Genomic DNA, 21765 nt, shown 5'->3' with positions numbered 1-21765 from the left:
TTTTTTTTTATAGGATGCTTGATGTCTTTACCTATCATTTGGTATATTTTTTTGTAAATCTGACACATAACCTGCCCACAGGGGGGGATTTAAAATGACAACTTTTTCACAAAAAATTAACTTTTTCAACTTAACTTTTGAAAATGTTCCGGAAGGTCTGACACTTTTATATATATCTTAAATTAAAGCTAATGTAATGTACTTTAATTTGAAAAAAAAAAAATTGACCTCTGGACTTGTCTTCATGGTGAAAACGGCTACCGAATGCTATTTTTGTGTGAAAATTTTCGATTTTATAATTTACATTTTTTACTTTAAAGTGCTATAACTTTTTAAAAAATGTATGGATCAATACAATTTTTTCATGAGAAGTAGTATTTATATACATCTTTCATTGGATATACTTTTTTTTTAAATCAGACTATTTCCCTATATATGGGGGGGCTTCAAATATAAAAAATGCATATAGAAAGTAGAACTTTTTCAACTTAACTTTTGAAAGTGTTCCGGAAGGTCTGACACTTTTATATATATCTTAAATTAAAGCTAATGTAATATACTTTAATTTGAAAAAAAAAAATTTGACCTCTGGACTTGTCTTCACGGCGAAAATGGCTACCGAATGCTTTTTTCGTGTGAAAATTCTCGATTTTATTATTTACATTTTTTACTTTAAAGTGCTATAACTTTTTAAAAAATGTATGGATCAATACAATTTTTTCATGAGAAGNGTTGCAAAGTTTATGGATCCACACAATTTTTTTATGAAAAATAATATTTTTTAATAAACCCTTTTTCATTCGACATACTTTATCTTAATCAGGATATTAATAAGGAACCAGCAGATCAAGTAGCTTTTGGAATAAAACACCAATTTTTTTAAAATTAAACACTATCTAAAGATTTGCATCGAAGTGTTTATTTTTGATAGTGATTTTAATCACTGTCAGATATCATTTACTTGATCCAACTATGCCATGTCACCACTGTGCCGCGACCCCCCTGTGCTGGGTTTTTTAATTTTCATGTGTAGCTGAAGTGGTATCTTGATTTTACAATAATGTGTTTTTATTTACAAATTTTTTCTATTAATAAAAATTGAAAACTATTAATTTTCAGTCTGATGGTGTACCTAAATAATTATTTTTTTTTGAAATGTCACTTATACTTCATGAATTCTAAGCACTTCGTATTATATTAAATATAGGTTATATCTCATTATCACTCAATTCTGACCACCTTTTTTTAAAAAAATGATTTACTTTTTTTATTGTATGTAGTTTAAAATTCATTTTATAATTAATGTAAGAGATTTATATATTCGATGATTAAGCACTTTATGTATGTGTATATTTCAAATGTGTTGAAATAAAAAGCTCATAACATCAGTTACTTAGTGTTAGATCTAGTTTGATAACATAGTGTGCGACTGAGAAAAACACGTTATTGTGTCAGATTTAAAGAGAAATTATTAAAATATAATGCTGAATACATCAACAAGATATATTTTTTGATCTTTTGGCGTATCGTTGAACAATAAATGTCCAGTAGGTACAGAAATGGATACACAAGCAAAAAATACATCATAGTAAAACTAATACCTTCTCAGTTTTCTATCGAAACTAAGAAAGTGTATGAAAATTATTTATATATATTCGTACCTCACCAAATATTTTTACTATGTAATGACAGCTTTGCAAATAAGATAAAAGCAAATAATCTAATATCATATATACAGGTATAATATCAAGTATGCATTGTAACTATTTTTAGGCAGTCGGTATTGCCCTATGCAACCTATGGGCAATAAAATAGCTGCTGCGGATAACGCACATACGCGCACGAGCATGTCAGATATAACAGCTACTGTTTGAAAACCATTAGTTTGAGCGTACAAAACAACCCGTTTTAGTTCCATCAGTACGACAAAACTACTGATGCGATAAGAATTCTGAAAACAAATTTGAATTCAGTATCATGTCACTTAGGTATCGGTCAGGCCACTTTTTTGAAATTGTGATTCCTTCAACGTAAAAAATTATTTTGAAAATTTAAAAATTATTAGAAAATGAAAACTGTAATAAAGGGTTAAAAACATCAAAATTTCAAAAATATGGCCTGACCGATACCTAAGTGACATGATACTGAATTCAGATATGTTTTCAGAATTCTTATCGCATCAGTAGTTTCGTCGTACTGATGGAACAAAAACGAGTTGTTTTTGACTAAAAAGCGGTCGGTACCCAGATGCCTTAAGTGATCTAGCCTTAAAAATTACGGATGATATATTGTAAGAGTATCAGGTGCATTACTGACTGGTAACGTTACCGACATCGTTATCAATAATGGTAGTGATTAGCGTGGCTGTATTCTGTCGGGTTAACCGTCACGCTAACAAAATAGGAGTGACTCGGTGTCATGAGCGACGTTATGACTACGATTTGTTATACGGCCTGATCAATTGCAAAATCGATAAAATATCTTCTAAAAATTGACAAATCGTATAGTTTCTCTTTTTTTATCCTTCGATACATTGTATTATCTTTAATTTATTGTAGGTTTGAGGAAGGTAGGTTTTTTTAAGCATGAAAAATTGAAAAGAATATATGGATGACCAAAATCGGTCCAATAAGAGAATATTTAATGGCGTACATGGAAAAAAAAAGTAAAATAAAACCAATAGCTTCTCAGTTACGCATCAAAACTAATAATTTTATTAGTAAAGTAAATAAGTAATAAGTGGCGACAGAATTAAGTACTACGAGTGGTATAATTATTTGAGTATACCGAATATATGATGTTAATATATTTTTTTCGGTGTATTTTTTAATGAATTAAATATATTTGTTTTTACTTATAAAATAAATATTAAAAGTGAATGATTTAATAATTAAATAAAAAAATATATAATTATTATATATTTTTTTTTGAACAAATAATTTTTTATGTTAAAAAACAAATGCTAAATGTATTATATCACATAGTATATTTGGCAAGAATGCTCAGTGACGTAATATGAAAAACGGAGTTAAAACCTCGTAAAATAAAATTATCTATCAGATATTGATATTATCAAAAATTTAAAGATTCTATATAAAAGTAAAGATCACATAGAAAAACTTATCTAACAGTATTATGTGATGATTAACGAATGCTGTTACGAATGATAATCACAGATTATGAAGTACTATTGTATATTTATACATATATACAGGGTGATTTTTTTATCATAACCCACTCAATTACTTGCAAAATAATAATAATTTAAAATTTTTTTTTTTTTATTATCTTTAGTTACACATTATTCTTGAATTATTAACTATGTAATACTTTTTAATTTCATCCCTTATGCCTTATGCCTTGTAAGGATGTCAATTTTGTTTTTTTAAACGGTAACACATATTTTTAATTTAATAAAATGTTTGAGTTTTTAATTTAATAGTAAATGGCATTTGAATTTTTAATATAACTTTATTAGCTTATTAGATATAAACATTTAAAGTTTCAAAATTTTGAGTTAATATACATGTATAATACACATGGGATTGTAAATACAGGTAGTTAATTGGATTTTTATGACATTGCTGTCTCAGTCACGGATTGTTTATTATCAATTATGATTATCAATAGATATACTTTCTGTATTGTCAGTTAGTGTATTTCTAAACTCATAACAATGTGCCTTACTACAATTGATAATAACAATGCTGCGTACCTGCTAATATCGATGTTATAAAAAACCAATTAGCTACCTATATTTGTAATCCCTTGTGTATTATACCTGTATATTCGTAATAAGTAAACATACTTTCTTGGTAAAAAAAATTATTTCAATAAAGGAATAGTTTAGAATTTACCTATATTTTTTGTTATTTCTATAAAAATCAACTAGGAATGAATATCATACAAAACATCACAAAGTCAGAATCAAAATTTTAATTTATAACGAAAATAAATTCAAAATAGTGTTTTTAAATTTTAAATGTTGTGCCATGACAGAAACAAGATCAGAAAAAATGTTAACAGTAACCAATTTAAGTAGGTATTTACATAAAATATTATCTATACTAACCTTCAAAAATATAAAATGTTAAATACAGTAATATAGATTATGAATTATTTGAAAAACTAAAAATTTATCATCAACTGATGTATAAGTATTAATATATCAATCTCTATAAATAAGAGATTTAAAATGAGAGGTCTGATAACTTTGTAGCATGCAAAAGATCATTATACTGCAAACTACCACCAAAAAGGTGTTTGATCATTTTCGACAACTCCAGCTATTTAGGACTTTCACTCGTAGAATCAAAAAAATTATTTATTTACTGAAAAAATTAATTTTAACTAACAGTTTTATTTGGCTAAAATAATATATATTTATGAATTATGATTTAATAATTCAAATAAACTTTACCCTGGTGTTGTGGGATGTAGTAAGTTGTGAAAACCAAGATTGATGTATTCAAGTTGTAAAGCTTCATTATAAAATACCTTAAGCTTATTACATATGTTCTGGATATAATCCTCTTGTGAAATTGAATAAATTTTATTTTCTATCGAATCATCTTTCTCTAGTTTATCTTGCCAAGTATTATCCAGATTGTTTTTCGTAGAAATCTTTGAAATTTTTAATGATAATTCTTTATAAAATTGGTTAACACTTACAAAACCATTATAGGCTTTCTCAGTTAGAGGATTTGCGTTATGATCAATGTAATCGTGTATATCCAATTCTCTTTTTGAATTAATGTATTTAACAATAGTTGAAAGATTATCCATAACGTTGGCTGTTATATCATAATGTTTAATTTTATAACTTATATTTAAACTACTAAAGAATTCCATGACATTGTTAAGATTTTCAAATAGATTCTTCGAACTTACAATTGTGTCATTAAGGATAATATAGCAATCAACAAAATGTTCAAATCGTTTTTTAGAATAATAGCTATCACAGCATTGGAGTATTAAAACAGTATTATTATAAAAAGTTTCTATAACGATTCCATACCTATATTTAAGTAATTCAATAATTGCATTAAATATTATAGGAAAATTTTTGCTGTTTAATTTTAGACCTAAGTCTAAAATGTAATTCGAATTGATCTTTAAATCGTTTGTTAAGTGTTGTATTGAAGTGTTTTCGTCTTGAAATCGAACAAAATCTACTATTTCGAATAAATATTCCATATAATTGCTTTCATACGTATCTTTGTAGTTAATCGTATTACATTTAATTATCGTAAATAGAAAAAAATTTAAATAATATATTTTTATGATCATTTTTGATTTTTAATTCAATTAAAAAATTAGAATATAAACTTTTTAATAACTTATTAAGCTAACTAATATTTATATATATATTGTGTGTGTTAAATTTAATTTTAATTTTATGGGATATTTGTAAAGGTGTGCTTTAAATTATAATAACTGTTCAAGTATTTTTGAAATGAATTCAGATTTATGTAAATCAAACTTTTTATTTTAAAATTTAGTCATATATGCAAAAGAATAAATTTATGTTAAATTATTTAAGAATTATTGTTTTAAGTTATTTTTAACTAGCTATACAATCATTATTAAGATATGTTCAATAATTTATTTTTGAATAAATATTTTTGTATTAGGAAAATGTCGGTCTTATTGTAAACCTTAATTATTTAGTGGATCTCTTAAAGAAATTATTCTCTATAAAACATTACATTTAGAGAAATAATTTCTGATATTGAGACAGTCGCTCTTAGAATCTAATGAAATCTTCATAATAAAACTACTAATTGTCTAAGTTAAAATATCAATTGGAGTGGTTGTATGTAAATAAGTAATCATAAAATTAATTTTATTTAATAAATTGAAGATTTGTATATATTTCTATACCATACATATAAAAACATACTGTAAGAAAATATATTTATTTATATTATTTTATGCTTTTACTTTACGCGTGAATAAATATTTTAAAATAATTTATTCATCACTATCATTACTGTCATAAAATTTACACTGTTGTACACTAGTTATTATATATGTATTTACGTGTTAAATTGTTCTTTGTAAGCTATGCATCTTATCTTAAAATACAATAAACTGAAAATCACTTAAAGAGTACTTGAACGTATGGTTGAGAAAAAGTAGTTACAGCCATAAAAATAAAGCTCGGAGTATTTCAAGAATATTTTAAAAACTTAATTTCAAACTATTGAATTCTCCCTCTGGGTAGAAAAAAAGTAAAAAGCACATATCTAGCTATCATTCTCATCTTCTTAGCGTCCATCCTAACTATCGGTTTTGGTTTTACCTTAAAATGATTCAGTAGAATTTTTACAACCTTACTATGGCTAAGGGCTTAAATATCTCTTATTTGTCACTCATAACAATAAGGAGGTGACTGAATGATCCATTGCGTTACACCACGCTTCAGAATAATAAAATAACCCAGCACCCCTACTGCATATGTCAATGCTTGTGTAATAGATATTTAGCACTTATAATTTTATTTTATTTATATTTTTATAATGATGATTTTTTTTTAATAAACCACATTATAATGGGAGATGATAGATATAAAACACCAATACATGTATGAAACATTAACTCAAATTAGTAGAACAATAGATTGCGCATAGGTCTCTTTAAATTAATTGACTAACCAATAAGAAACATTTTTCAATTTAAATATAAAACATTAATTCTCCCCCTCATAAAACAGGCCTATAAAAGAGCAATTTCTAGTTCATTCGACACCTTATTTTTTCTAAAAATTTGGTCATGAAGCATCTTTGCACCAAAATGTTTCGGGATTGTGCTCTCTGTGACTTAGAATCTTTTTTTACACTTGGTGTTTATTATCTAAATCTCACATAAGTAATGTAATTCTAAAAAAAATAACTTATCCTTTTTATCTTTTTATTTTTAGTTTTAAATATTTATAAATTATTAAGACAATTAATTTTTTTTTATTTTGTGTTTTGTGAGTTGTTCCAATTAAGAATTTTTTAATTCTTCAATTTAAGTGTCTATTTAATAAGTGCATTTCGAAAATCTTCCTTAGCACATCTAGCGGTTGAAATTATTGGTAAAATAATAGTTTGTGACGTGTCACTAAGGATTGGTTCTCATAATCTATCTGGTTCTATAAATTTTTATTTAAAAATATAAAAGAACATTTATGTTCTGATACCAAGTGTAGAAATGAATTTAAGTGAAGTAATATTTCGAGTTTATCAATTCTTATAAAATTATAAAATAAATAAGTAGATTAAAGTCAGTGTTCTTATTATATTTTTTTTTACAACAAACGATCAAGCTAGATGGACACAAAGTATGAGATTATATTTCTAAGTATGTCATAAAAATTAAAGATAGACTTAAGATAAATCAAGAATAACTTTTATCGAGGGAATAATAGAATTGCTAAAGGTGGTTAATTTAAAAAGATGGATATTATTAATAACTACTTTCTCACCATTCTGATCGTAATAGTACGTGTTCAACGTAAATGTTTTAACTTGTATTATACATCTATATAAAGAAAATAATTCAGCCATTAGGGCTTGGCGCCCAACAATTAGACAGTAGCATTTTACGTGAACACACACTGTTTCCCATTCATATGACCAATAAATATTAAGAGTTGTAAAATCTTCATCCATAATTATGGATTAATGATTATAATCATTGCACATTTCATTGTAGAATTAATATTACTCAGGTGTGCATCATCCGAATGTGATTTTCCTTCAATTTACATTTTACAACAAACCATGTGTGGTAGTAGAATCTTAACAAAGAATTCATGATTATATACCGTATGCTTTATTTTAACCTTGTAGCTAAACGTACTTCAACAATCCGTTAACCATAACATCTACTATTATATTCTATTATTATTCCTTCATCTTTTTTTATGAAAAAAATATAAATATCACATTTATTCGATTATTTAATTCCTTCATCTCTCTCTTCCTCTTTTTTTTTTATGACAGAATTTTATAATTTTGGAAGGAACTTTGTATTAAGAGAAATCAATACAATGATGGAAAAATATTTTACTAAACTAGGTTTCGAAATTAATTCGGAAACAGGGAAAACATTCATTCCAGATTTGTTAGACCATTTATTTGAAGGCATAAGTTTATCTTTTTATATAATATAATTATTAAAATATTTTGTTATAAAAATAGCTTTTTTTTACCTTATAAAAACTAAAAAAAAGTATTTTTTAGTTTTTCTTTATTAGAGACAAATAATTTACATCAAATAACCTAAAATAAAACTAAAAAGTAATTGTAATTGAAAAAATTATATTAACACTTATTTTATTTAACAGATAAATGAAAAGTTTGAGATGGAAACAGAAGACCATACTAAAAAAATTCACGAAATTATTAACTTCGATTTAAATAATTTTTTCATTCATGTAAAAATATAACATAGTTTTTAGTTGAACATAAATATCATTAGGCAACACTTAGAAAATTTATCAGAGTTAAAATAATTATGGCACTTAGATAATTTTACATTTTTTCTATAAAACGTCCTTAGAGAAAAAGGTTGAGGAACTTCGTACTTATTAATGTTTTAAAAAAGTTTTAGATGTTGTCTACAAAAGCGCTGTTTTTATGGGTTATAATATACATATAACAATATCGGTTGTTTTTGATTATTATCCACTTCAATTAAAAAGTATCTTTGAATAAGATTTTTTTGGTCGGTATGCTACATATGCGTAATTAAATAAATTTTACGAATATTATAAATTATACCGTACGGTCAGACGGGAAACTGCACCAAATAATGTGTGTATTGTGTTTTATTTAATTTGAGTAGAATTTCACTACTCATAAAAATCTTAGACCTAACCAGGACAATTGTACCGTAGTCCGATTGGTAAAAATTATTGTTCGAAAATATTTAAACGTGTGCATAAAATAGTCATAGTATACGTCAGAATACATTCAAAATTTTGTAGTTTCGAAAATATTGTAATTTGTGTATAATTCACTGTCGTAACGTTAGTCAATTAGATATGACGGCAGTGAGTGTATAACAATAGTAAAAATATACATATCTATAGTATCTATAGAAAAGCTGATTTTATCTTCTAAGGCCGTTTACCAAATCGTATTTAAATGATATATGGTCACTTATTTGGCTACAACACATAACTGATTTATCGATTTTTCAGGAGCATCTAAAAACTAATAGTTAAATGCTTAAACAATTGTGAAACGTAGTATATTTCTGTACTCTTACTATGAAATATTATATATTATCGTATAAATTTAATTTATAACTGCATATTACATTCAGCACTTTTTCCTCTAATATGAATTTTACGGCTATAATTCTGTCACTTTTCCTAGCTACTTCTACTACTTTACTTTTCATCTCCTCATCCATTATTACCCCTACAGTATTCTTTGTACTAGACTTACCTGAGTATATTATCTTATAACCTCGATTTCTCTCCTTTCCATTTAGTTTTCTGCACACAACAAATGTTAACTTTTCTCCTCTTCAATACTTCTACTAATTCTCTACTTCTACCAGTTAATGTTCCAACATTCCAAGTACCTATATTACATTGTATGTATCTACCCTTATACACGAGTCCAGCCTAGAATTAAGTGGTGATGTCCCTACGCCATTGACACTTCAAGCGTTGGGTAGACCTGTACACATGACAGGTAAAACAGCTTCCTCACAAGTCGTTCGGCTGGTATTAAACACTTTATTCCTTAGGCCTTCTCCTTTTCAACTATTTTATTTCCTCTCACCTGTTGTCCCCACGTACATCTGAAATGGGACAATTCGCCTAAGTTTTGTTTAGGACTACTCATACTTTTTGACAAAAATTTTACGCCGGTTGTCGACCTGACGCATTTTTAGAATATTTATTTATTTATATTTATTTATTTTTGTAATATACAAGACACAATATAATCAAACAGAAAAAAAAACAAATAAATATTGAGTACGCCACAGACGGCAATGAGTACAGAATATAAATACAAAATATCCAAATAATTAAATAAGTACAGCATACATAGAAGTTTAAATTATTAACATACAAAATTAATAATTAAAATACATCGCTACAAAGAGATTTTAACTTGGTTAAATGGTCATTAAAGAAATCAAAATTTTTAATTAAATTGCAAAAATGTAGCATTCTATTGACCGGTGAATAATAACTATAATTCTGACGATATGAGTTAACATAAAATAAATTATTAGATCGGAGATGAAAATTAGGAACATTAAAGAAAATTAGACTTAAAATTTCTGGACAATCTACATTATTATTAAGGAGATTATAAATCCAAAAAACATCATTGCACTTTCTCCTGTAAGCAAGGGAAGTTAAACCAAGAGAGATTCGTATTTCATCGATCGACACATTATAATCCCTAGACTTAAAAGAAATGAAGTGTAAAAAACGTCTTTGTATAGATTCTATTCTATTAATTTCACCTATTTTATATGGACACCAAATAATAGATGCATATTCTAAAATTGATCTTACCAAAGAAATGTACAAGGTTTTGATACTCAAAAAATTATTGAATTCATTACAATTTCTTCTCAAAAAGCCAAGTGTTCGTGAGGCTTTATTGTAAATATAATCTATATGGTTAGAAAAAGATAAATCGCTGGATAATATAACTCCTAAATCTTTAATACTATAAACATTAAGCAAATTACAACCATCTTTAGAACGAGTAAATGTTATCTGATAACATTTATTTGTATTAATTACTAATCCATTTTTTTTACACCATAAACTGAATTTATCTAAATCTGATTGTAATTTACCACAATCATCAACTGATTGAATGGTCATAAATAACTTAAGATCATCCGCAAAAAGCAGATAGTTGCAGTGTTGAAAAATTCGACATAAATCATTAATAAAAACGATAAAAAGTAAAGGAGACAAATGGCCACCTTGTGGTACATCTGAAGTAACATAAATTATATTCGAAGTAAAATTACCTATTTTGATTTGTTGATTTCTATTTTTGAGAAAGGAAGAAAACCACGCAAGCATTGGATTACCTACACCCAAAAGTCTTAGCTTTTTTAACAAAATTGAATGATCAACTTTATCGAAAGCTTTTTTGAGATCAGTATACACAGCGTCTACGCGGCCTCCAGAGCTTATATCGAATATTAATGTAGTGTAAAAAATAAGAAGATTTGTTATAGTTGATTTTGATGAACGGAAGCCATGTTGATTATTAACTAAAATAGGTTGAAATGTATATGCAAGCTTAGGTAGTAATAATTTTTCAAATAACTTTGGTAAGACATTAAGCTTAGATATGGGGTGATAATTAGTTACCTCACTTCTATCACCAGATTTAAAAATAGGATATATAAAGCTAAATTTCCAAAGATCTGGAAAACAACCAGATGATAAAGAAAGGGAATAAAGGAAGTGAATCGGCCGGGCAAAGCACAACGACAATTATTAAAAAATATTTCAGAAATTAAATCAGGTCCAGTTGAAGTGCTATTTTTAAGATGAGAAAGACCTTCATAAATATCTGATAAAGATAAATCACACTTGGAAAAATCAATAAGATTTTTAAAAATCTTATATTAATTAATTTTATATTAATAAATATTAAAAAATATTGATAATATTCTTAGAATAAAGTATTATATGTGTTATCAATTATTTCCATTAAAATAAAATTGTCATTATTCAACATTAAATTAAAAGTTATTACATAATATCAATAGCTAACGTGTAAATTATTGACAATTTCTAATTAAAATATCTTTAATTGTTTAAAATTCACGGAGAAATCTCACAGGCGACAATTAAAAAATAAAACAATGCAATTATCTCTGTGCTATTACAAGGTCATTCGTTCACCCCTGTGTTCTTACGCCTTGTTAAATCTCATTTGGCGAGAGGCGTTGTCGTTGAGATCGATATTTATGAGCTTGAACCCGTCAAACGTCAACGTTTGTCGGTTTGGATTGTGTCATATATTTTTGGGGGTTTTTTTTTTGATTTTTTTAATGATGTCTGCTTCAATAATTTCTCAGCCTATTCATTTGGTGATTTATGCAAAATCGCTATTGAAATAACCCAGTAATAGTACAACACTAAAATATTGTTATATTTTGTGAACCGGCCTGGACATAACACCTTGAACGGTGCAAAATATCGAATTTATGATAATAGTTTATTAATTCTTTGGACATAGATACATAATACAATATTACACATAATACATGTGTACTAGGGTGGCCCTCAAAAATCGAATGTCTTTTTTTTTTTACGCTACCCCTTAATTTTTTTTTAATGGTCAAAAAAATGAACTGTGCAAAATTTGGGACCGATCCGTTAAGGTTAACCCGTGCCCCCGGGCCTATTAAGTTGAGTCGAAGAGTCAAATTTAATAGAAATAACTGATCTATGTCTCATAACTTTTTTTGCTCTTAACTTAGAATAATAAAAGTAAAACTCAAGTAAAGGAAATTTTACAGGAAATTCAAAAATAATAACTTTAATGTTGTTTTCCCAATAAATAGCCCACAAAAACACTACATACAGTAAAAAACATGTAAAAGTCTTAAAATACGTTATAACTGATTTTGTTGATTTTTAATTATTTATTTTCATTTTATTTTTTGGAAAACGCATATTCGTTTAAAAAAAGATTCTAGAAGTTTAATTTTTTATGAAAAAATTATTTTTGAATTTCCTGTAAAATTTCCTTTACTTGAGTTTTACTTTTATTATTCTAAGTTAAGAGCAAAAAAAGTTATGAGACATAGATCAGTTATTTCTATTAAATTTGACTCTTCGACTCAACTTAATAGGCCCGGGGGCACGGGTTAACCTTAACGGATCGGTCCCAAATTTTGCACAGCTTATTTTTTTGACCATTAAAAAAAAATTAAGGGGTAGCGTAAAAAAAAAAAAGACATTCGATTTTTGAGGGCCACCCTAATGTGTACGTTTGTACATGTGTGTGTTGACTGAATCAGATTTTTTGTTAAGGCTATTGTAATTATAATTACAAACCCAACCTTTCATATACGTTATGCTGTACTGTTTTTGGCCAATTAGTAAATCCTTGTAGGACACCCTCTCAATAATAATAGTTTTAGTTTTAGTTTTAGTTATTATTGAGGTGGACATAATGCCCATGCACTCAGACCTGATGGTCCATTGTGCGCACCTCATACCGAATTGTCTTGATTCGGTTTACCCACCTAAGTGTTATCACCAAAGTGTTAATACATTACCAACCATAAAGTCACCTCTAGAGATGACCAAAGAGTCCTGTCTTTCTGGCGAAATTAAGTATCTCTCTGGGTTTTAGGTTTTTAATATCCTCTTTTTCAGGAAATGGTTTATTCAAGTAGTTTGATCTTAGTGTGGACAAGGCTTCACATTCGNTATCTTAGTGTGGACAAAGCTTCACATTCGCACATGATGTGAAATGAGTCTTCCTCTTGTACTCCACACTTCCTGCACAATGGTGATTCCGATACCCCCATTGCGTTAAGATGCTTAAGCAGGTGACCATGTCCTGTCAGTAGACCAGTCAGGGTGCTTATTTGATGTCTAGTCATGCTATTAAGATCACCCAGCAATAAACCAGGGGTCTTGATAAACATTTTAGATTGTCTAGGTACTACCAAGTACTTCCAGATTTTCCTGTGTTGTTCTCTGCACCAATTCTTGGGTAACGCTTTGAGCGATTGCTNTTGCACCAATTCTTGGGTAACGTTTTGAGCGATTGCTCAGTGAGCCCTACCACTGGTTCTGGTCCAACATAGGTGTTCTCTGCTCCTTTCCTGGCTAGAAAGTCAGCATTCTCATTTCCAGTGACACCGTTGGTTTTCAATTTGTGACAGATACAAAAAAATAAGTAAATATATATATAATGGTAAAATTAATTCCATCTCAGCTTTGATACGAAGCTGAGAAAAGATAGTTTTAAATCATTTTCGAATCAAAATAATATTATATTATTTTAAAAGTGCCATAATAGTCTTCACTTATATATTTTGACATAATTATAGTTCATAATAAATATCTTTTTTGTCTAAAACTTGCAAGCAAACAATACATTACACTATACTCATGTGATGATGGATGTTTTGAAATTCTGTTAGCTTCAAACAACTCAGCATCAGTGTGGGATTTATTGCAATAATTTTACGAAACGTTTGTTATAGAAATCGATTTAAATTAAAATTTACGTATAATAAAACAATAGTATCTTATTCATATAATTTTTCTAAATATTTAATGAATTTCTAATAATTATTTAATTATATCATTATTACAATTTACATAAAGTAATTGGCAATGACGATAAAGTATGTTAAATAACATCGTTAATAACTTTATATAAGATATATAAAAAAATAAAGTTATTAGGTGAATAATCAATGGACTACAGTAAAAATTTTTATTTTTTTTAGAATTTACAGCAATGGAAGTCAATGTCGTTTTCTATTAAAGTAAACTGTATTTTTCAATACATTACAAATATTAATTATATAAAAATAAAATTCATTTTTACTTTATTTATTACTCTTGATTTTTTTACTAAAACTATAGATTTTACCATCTGTGTGGGGTGTAGTATATTAAACGCCCGGACTCGACGTGTACTCTCTAAAAATTCAAGTGTTTGAGTGTATCCTTTTTTAAGGTGTTCAATGATCTATTAAATGTTTGTAAAAAGTGCTCAATGAATACCTTTTAGACTAAATGTACATATATATCACGCTAGTTATACTAAATGCAATCAGGGTAAATGACTGTTCTTCTGTTTAAGTTGTAGTTGTAGAGAATAGTTTATTATAATCATAGCTTACTGTCATTTACATCGTAAGTTTGTTATAACGTGTACATAGGATCATATTCGACTCATATTGCCCGACAACCAAAATTTTTTAAATTATAACTATAGAATTTTCAATAATATTTTCAATTTATAAAAAAATCCCGCGACAGTGAAGATGCGTCTAAGTTGGATCCAGTATAGATTTAATCTGAAATTATAATAATATTTATTCATATATTATATTTTAAAATCAAAGAACTAATAATTAGGATATAATCAAAGAAATAAGAGTTGATGTTGCTTTTGGAATAATCCACCAATTTCTCTAAATGAAACACTATCTACAGATTTGCATCGAAGCGTTTCTTATGATAGTGATTTTAATCACTGTCAAATATCATCTATACTTGTCCCATCTATGCCTTGTCTACTGTGCCTCGACCCCACTGTGCTACCGTTTTTTTTTTTTTTATTTTATTCTACATGACATAAGCTTTAATTTGACATATGTTTAAAGGACTCAGTATTTCCGGAACAATTTCAAAAATTAAGTTGAAAAAGTTAGTTTTTGTAAAAAAGCTGCTATTTTAAATCCCCCCTGTGAGCAGAATAAATGTTAGATTTTCAAAAAAAATGATATCAAATGAAAGGAAAAACCTAAGGTTTCAATATAAAAAAATATTATTTTGATTTGTTAATATTTGAAAAAGTTATGGCAGTTTTAAGTACAAAAAACATCCTTATATAAGGTGATTTTTATTGCAAATATTACATTTTTTTTTAAATTTTGACAGCAATTTGCACATAGTAGATAAAGTGTCGGGACAAATTTTTTTTTTTTATTTTATATTACATAAAATAAGCTTTAATTTTATATATGTTTAAAGGACGCAGTATTTCTGTAACACTTTCAAAAGTTAAGTTGAAAAAGTTCTACTTTTAATACAATGTTTCAAGTTTTGAACGCCTCCTATATAAGGGGAAATTGTCTAATTTTAATAAAAAGTATGTCAAATGAAAGATGTACTTATAATCTATGTAGAAAAAAAAAATTGTGCTGATACTTACATTTTTTGAAAAGTTATATCATTTTTAAGTTGAAAATTTAAAATCGAAAATTTTAACACAATAGCGTTTTTTAAACTACGGCAGCCGTTACATGCAGAAGATAAAGTCTCGGAACAAAATTTTTTTTTTCATTTTGTAGTACATAAAATAAGCTTTAATTTTATATATGTTTAAAGGACGCAGTATTTCCAGAACATTTTCAAAAATTAAGTTGAAAAAGTTAGTTTTTGTAAAAAAGTTGCTATTTTAAATTCCTCCCCAGTGAATAGGATAAGCGTTAAATTTTTAAAAAAATGATATCAAATGAAAGGGAAATATCTAGGGTTTTAGTATAAAAAAAAATTATGTTGACTTGTTTATTTTTGAAAAAGTTATGGAAGTGTTAAGAAAATAAAGTAAAAAAAAAATGACAAAAATTATCGATTTTTAAATTTGTAATTTTTTTCGATATTTCCTATATTTGCGGGGAACGAGAGAAATTTTTTCAATTTTTGAGTGTAATATCTTTAACTAGATACAATTTGTGATCTTTTGACGTATTGTTGAAAGAAATCGTCCCAGTGAGAGCTGAGAAAAAGTAGTGACAGACACAATAAAAAAAATATAATAAACAAACCATGGTATAATTAATATCTTATCAGCTTCGCATCGAAGCTAAAAAATTGTTTGCTAAGTTTTAAACCACCCCCGTATAAAGGAAAATGGTCCGATTTAAAAAAAAAAGTATGTTAAATAAAAGAAGTATATAAATAGTACTTATCATAAAAAAATTGTAACGATTTATACATTTTTTAAAAAGTTATAGCATTATAAAATTAAGTTAATTTTATGTAAAAGAGTTGTAAATACCTTCTCAGCTATTAATTGTACTATGATATTTTTATTTTTTGTGTCTATGAATGTTCAATCTTAGCTCTAGCTGAACCAAATTTTTGAAGAACAATAAGTCTAAAGATCATAAATCATACCTATCGAAGTAATTACCCACAAAAATTGAAAAAATTTCACTAATTTTTCGTAAATGGGGGAAATCTTAAAATATAAAATATAAATATCTGTAATTTTCGACTTTTTTTCAATTTATTTAACTTAAAACTGCCATGACTTTTTCAAAAATGACCAAATCAATATAAATTTTTTTTATTGATTCATGAGGAATTTACCTATTAGTTTGTATATTTATTTTATAAATCTGACTCTTTACCTGTCCACAGGAGAAGATTCAATAAGACAACTCTTTTACATAAAATTAACTTAAATTTATAATGCTATAACTTTTTAAGAAATGTGTAAATCGTTACTATTTATATACTTCTTTTATTTGACATACTTTTTTTTTTTAATCGGACCATTTCTCTTTATACAGGGTGAGTTAAAAATGCATATATAAAGTAAAACTTTTTCAACTTAACTTTTGAAAATGTTCTGTTTAACAATGTTATTATACGTTTAACATAAATAAGTAGTCTAAATATAGGTAAAATTCAACTATACATAACCGTATTTTACATGTATGATATCACATTTTTGTGTGTCAAAAATATTTACACTATTTTATTACTGTATTTAAAAATATTAAATTATACTTTGAATTCAAAAAAATGAATCAAAGTTATTATTAGTATTATTTTGTTTTTGCCTGGAACTTATGGTACTTAAAAGTTTACATAAATTTATATTTATATGTATTTTTATTTACCTTAGTAAATGTTAAGTTGAATCTAAGAAAATTTATTCCCAAGGTTAAATTTTTGGGGGTAACTTTCGAAAGTTAAATAGGAACCAATTTTTTTTTTACTATTAAATAGAAAATGATCTAAATAAAAAGTTAAATGGTCCATAATGAGTTTTTCAATAGTACTTTTTAAGATTTGAGCAATTATAGGTTTAGTAAATGTGATTACCCCGAGGTTCTATTTAGTGTCACTTAATTTTTATCTATGCGTTATGTATAGATAAAAATTTATTCACGTTGCACACCCTGCTCGCCTATATTTAAAATTATAATAACTCAAAAAGTAGTAATACAAAATTTATTATCAGTAAAAAAAAATTTTTGGCATTTGAATGGTTTCTGAAATAATTGAACTATTTCAACTATATTATTTAGTCAAGAAATTTTATTATACTTTTTTATTATGTAAAACAATTAAGAGAAAAACTAAATTATTTATTAATAAGATTTAACCTCATTATTTTAAGATATACATTATACGAGTTAAAATATAGGAAATCACAAGGCATTTTTTATTCCAATGTTTAATTAAACAGAAATCTGAATTATTTTAAGAACTAATATTTTAAGTCATTTTGTAAAATATTTTTTTGATTTATCTTAACCACTGTATTTTTCAGGTAATAATTTTAAAAATATAGTATTGACAAAACATTTAATACAAATAACTTCATTTTTAAATAAATTAGTTCATGCAAAATTAAAATACATCAAAATACATCTAGTTAATCTTCGCTAAAATTATAAAAAATACCATATATTCCTCGTAAATAAGGTATATTTCACAAAAAAATCTTATAACTTTGAAAAATGAATGAATCAAAATTAAAAAAACCCAGCACAAGGGAGTCGCGGCACAGTGGTGACGTGGCATAGTTGGATCAAGTATAATGACATCTGACAGTAATTAAAATCACTAAAATAAAAAACGCTTCGATGCAAATCTTAAATAGTGTTTAATTTTAAAAATTGGTGGATTATTCCAAAAGCTACATGATCTGCTATTTCTTCATTTATATCCTGATTAAGATAATGTATATCGAATGAAAAAGGGATATAAATATTATTTCTCATAAAAAAATTATGTTGATCCATACACTTTTCAATATGTTATAGTATTATAAAGTTAAAAATGAAAAAAATAAAATTGAGAATTTTCACACAATAATAGCATTCGGTAGCCATTTTCACCGTGAAGACAAAATAAAGTACGAAATTTTTTTTTTGCATAATAAAGTAAATTACATTAGCTTTAATTGAAGATATATATAAAAGTGTCAGACTTTCCGAAACAATTTCAAAATTTAAGCTGAAAAAGTAATTTTTTTGTGAAAAGGTTTACATTTTAAATCCTCCCCTGTGGGCAGGTAAAAAAAATATACCAAATGATAGGTAAAGACATCATGCATCTATAAAAAAAGGAATTATATTGAACCATACATCTTTCAAAAAGTTATAGCATTATAAAGTTTAAAATATAAAAAAGAATTTTTTTATAAAAATCGTACTTTATTTATTAACTTTGATGTCTGTTTTCACCATTAAGATAAAATAAAGTCCGAAATTTTTTTTTTGCATAATAAAGTAAATTACATTAGCTTTAATTGAAGATATATATAAAAGTGTCAGACCTTCCGGAACATTTTCAAAAGTCAAGTTGAAAAAATTAATTTTTTGTGAAAAAGTTGTCATTTTAAATCCCCACTTGTGGGCAGGTTAAGGGTCAAATTTATAAAAAAAATATACCAAATAAAAGTTAATGATATCATGCATTTATATAAAAAAGAATTATATTGATTTGGTTATTTTTAAAAAAGGTATGGCAATTTTAAGTAAAAAAAATTGAAAAAATTTCGAAAATTAGTGATTTTTAAACTTGTAATTTTTTTGGAGGTTTCCCCCATTTACGGGGAACGAGGGATTTTTTTTCAATTTTTGATGGTAATGTCTTCGACTAGATACAATTTGTGATTTTTTGACGTATCGTTGAAAGAAATCCGTTCGGTGAGAGCTGAGAAAAAGTGGTAACAGACACACACAAAAAAAAAAAAATAAAAAACACATCCTAGTAAAACCAATACCTTGGCATCGAAGCTAAAATGAATAAATTCAGGTTTTTACTATGAATAGTTTTAATAAGACCTTTGATTAAAGCTGAAGAGTGATTGCTCTACCACTTTCCTAATAAAAAGATAGAAATGAAATGGGTAACTAAAAATAAATATAAATAACACATAATTATTTATTAATAAACTATAGTCTAAATGTTCAACATTATAATGTACATAAACGTACATTCTTTGTGAATGAAATAAAAACGTTATTTTAGAATATCTGTTAAACTAACGCACCATAATATAATATATACGGGATGATTAATTAAAAATAAATTTTTCAATTAAAAAAATTGTAATAAACTAAAAAGCAATATAAAAAAAAACCCACCATATTGGGGTCTCGGCACAGTGGGGACGTGGCATAGTTAGGTCCAGTATAGATTTAATCTGACATTGATTAAAACACTATCATTAGAAACGCTTCGATGCAAATCTGTTATAGTGTTTAATTCTAAGAAATTGGTTGATAAATACAAAAGCAAAATGAACTTCGATTTCTTATTTATAACATGATATAATAATCATTTTTTTATCTATATATTATATCATTTTTATAATTAATTGTTTTCAAATTATTATTTATTTTGATTTTCAATATGTTAAAAGTAATTACTTTTAAAACCAAAGAAAAAAAAGTTGTTAAAAATATCTACTCAATTGTGCGAATTATAAATTTTGATTATAATTGTAAAAATTGATTGTTAAATTCAGGTGAAACTGAAAATTTTTTTTTTTTGATTTGTGATTTATACTGGTAGTAGCACACACAAATAGTATTAAAAAATTAATAAATTACAAAGTAAAATTATTTACTTTTGTAGTTGAATACTCTAATCATATCAAATTTAATTCGTCAACAAATACTCTTATAATATTAGAAATAAAAGTTTTTACTTGTTTGTATGGAGAAAGCGGGTTAAACTACTTTTTATTTGAATAAGAGATTTTTTAAAAATTTTAAGGGTGATGTCTTCTACTTAATACGAATTGTAATCATTTGACGTATCGTTGAAAAAGTAGGTCAAGTAAGGGTTGTGAAAATAAATCGTAGCCACAAAAAAAAACCATATAGAAAAATAATATTAACATGAATAAGAAATTTCTTCTCACGAGGGGAGACTACAGTAGTGGGAACCTTGATATTCAATGAAGTTAATGAATCTAAACCAGATCAAAATAAAATTATTTCAAAATTTTTTTCTAACTAAAAGAAGTGCAAATTATTATTCGACACAGGCGGATTTAAACCTCGTACCCTCAGCGTAATTGACACAACTGTTACAGACTAGAAAAGTGTTTGTTACTTTCGTCACATGATAAAATTAGCACTTTAAGCTTATTCAAATTTAAAAATTACTTTTTCGACTTTTTTTTTTTTTGTCCCGGCAACCTATCTTCTATGCGCAAATGGCTACCGTATTCATACATATGCTATTTTTGTGTTAAAATCTTGGGTTTTGTATTTTATTTTATTTTAAAATATCTTATAAGGGCAATACACTGACTTTCATGAATCTTATATAATTTAATTGACATAGAATAAAGTTCATAAGACATAAGAAATTAAACTTATTTAAATTTTTTTAATTTTTTATATACGAAAAAGTAATTTTTAAATTTGAGTCAATTTTATCATGTGACGAAAGTAGCGAAAAGTTGACGAATTGGTAAGGGTACGGGTTCGCATCCGCCTGTGACATTTAATATTTTGCATTTTTTTTTAGTTAAAAAAAAATTTTAAATCATTTGATTTTTATCTCATTGAGATTCTATAACTTCAATAAATATCAAGGATCTCATCACTATAGTCTCCCCTCGTGAGAAGAAATTTTTTATTCATGTTAATATTATTTTACTATGTATTTTTTTTTTGAGGCTGCGATTTATTTTTCCAACACTCAAAGGACCTACTTTTTTCAACGATAAATCCAATACTTACAATTCGTATTTAGTTGAACATATTACCCTCAAAAATTCCTTATTCAAATAAAAATAACCTTAACCAGCTTTT

At 26.3% G+C, this 21765-nt stretch overlaps 1 protein-coding gene across 1 annotated transcript in view; it reads right to left on the bottom strand.

Annotated features, from left to right (window-relative positions):
- The window catches only part of LOC126899404 (uncharacterized), a 12802-nt gene extending 7489 nt beyond the window's left edge, over positions 1 to 5313 (bottom strand). The window contains exon 1 of the mRNA XM_050674339.1: positions 4421 to 5313. Coding sequence (XP_050530296.1) covers positions 4421 to 5289 — 869 coding nt within the window. The 5' untranslated portion in view covers positions 5290 to 5313. The remainder of the gene's footprint in view (positions 1 to 4420) is intronic.
- Positions 5314 to 21765: the final 16452 nt, after the last annotated feature.

Source organism: Daktulosphaira vitifoliae, unplaced genomic scaffold (genome assembly GCF_025091365.1).
Source record: "Daktulosphaira vitifoliae isolate Bord-2020 unplaced genomic scaffold, ASM2509136v1 Scaffold_2, whole genome shotgun sequence".
Taxonomy (NCBI): domain Eukaryota; kingdom Metazoa; phylum Arthropoda; class Insecta; order Hemiptera; family Phylloxeridae; genus Daktulosphaira; species Daktulosphaira vitifoliae.
The sequence above is the reverse complement of the archived record's forward strand: the minus strand, read 5'-3'. Positions and strand labels throughout refer to the sequence as shown.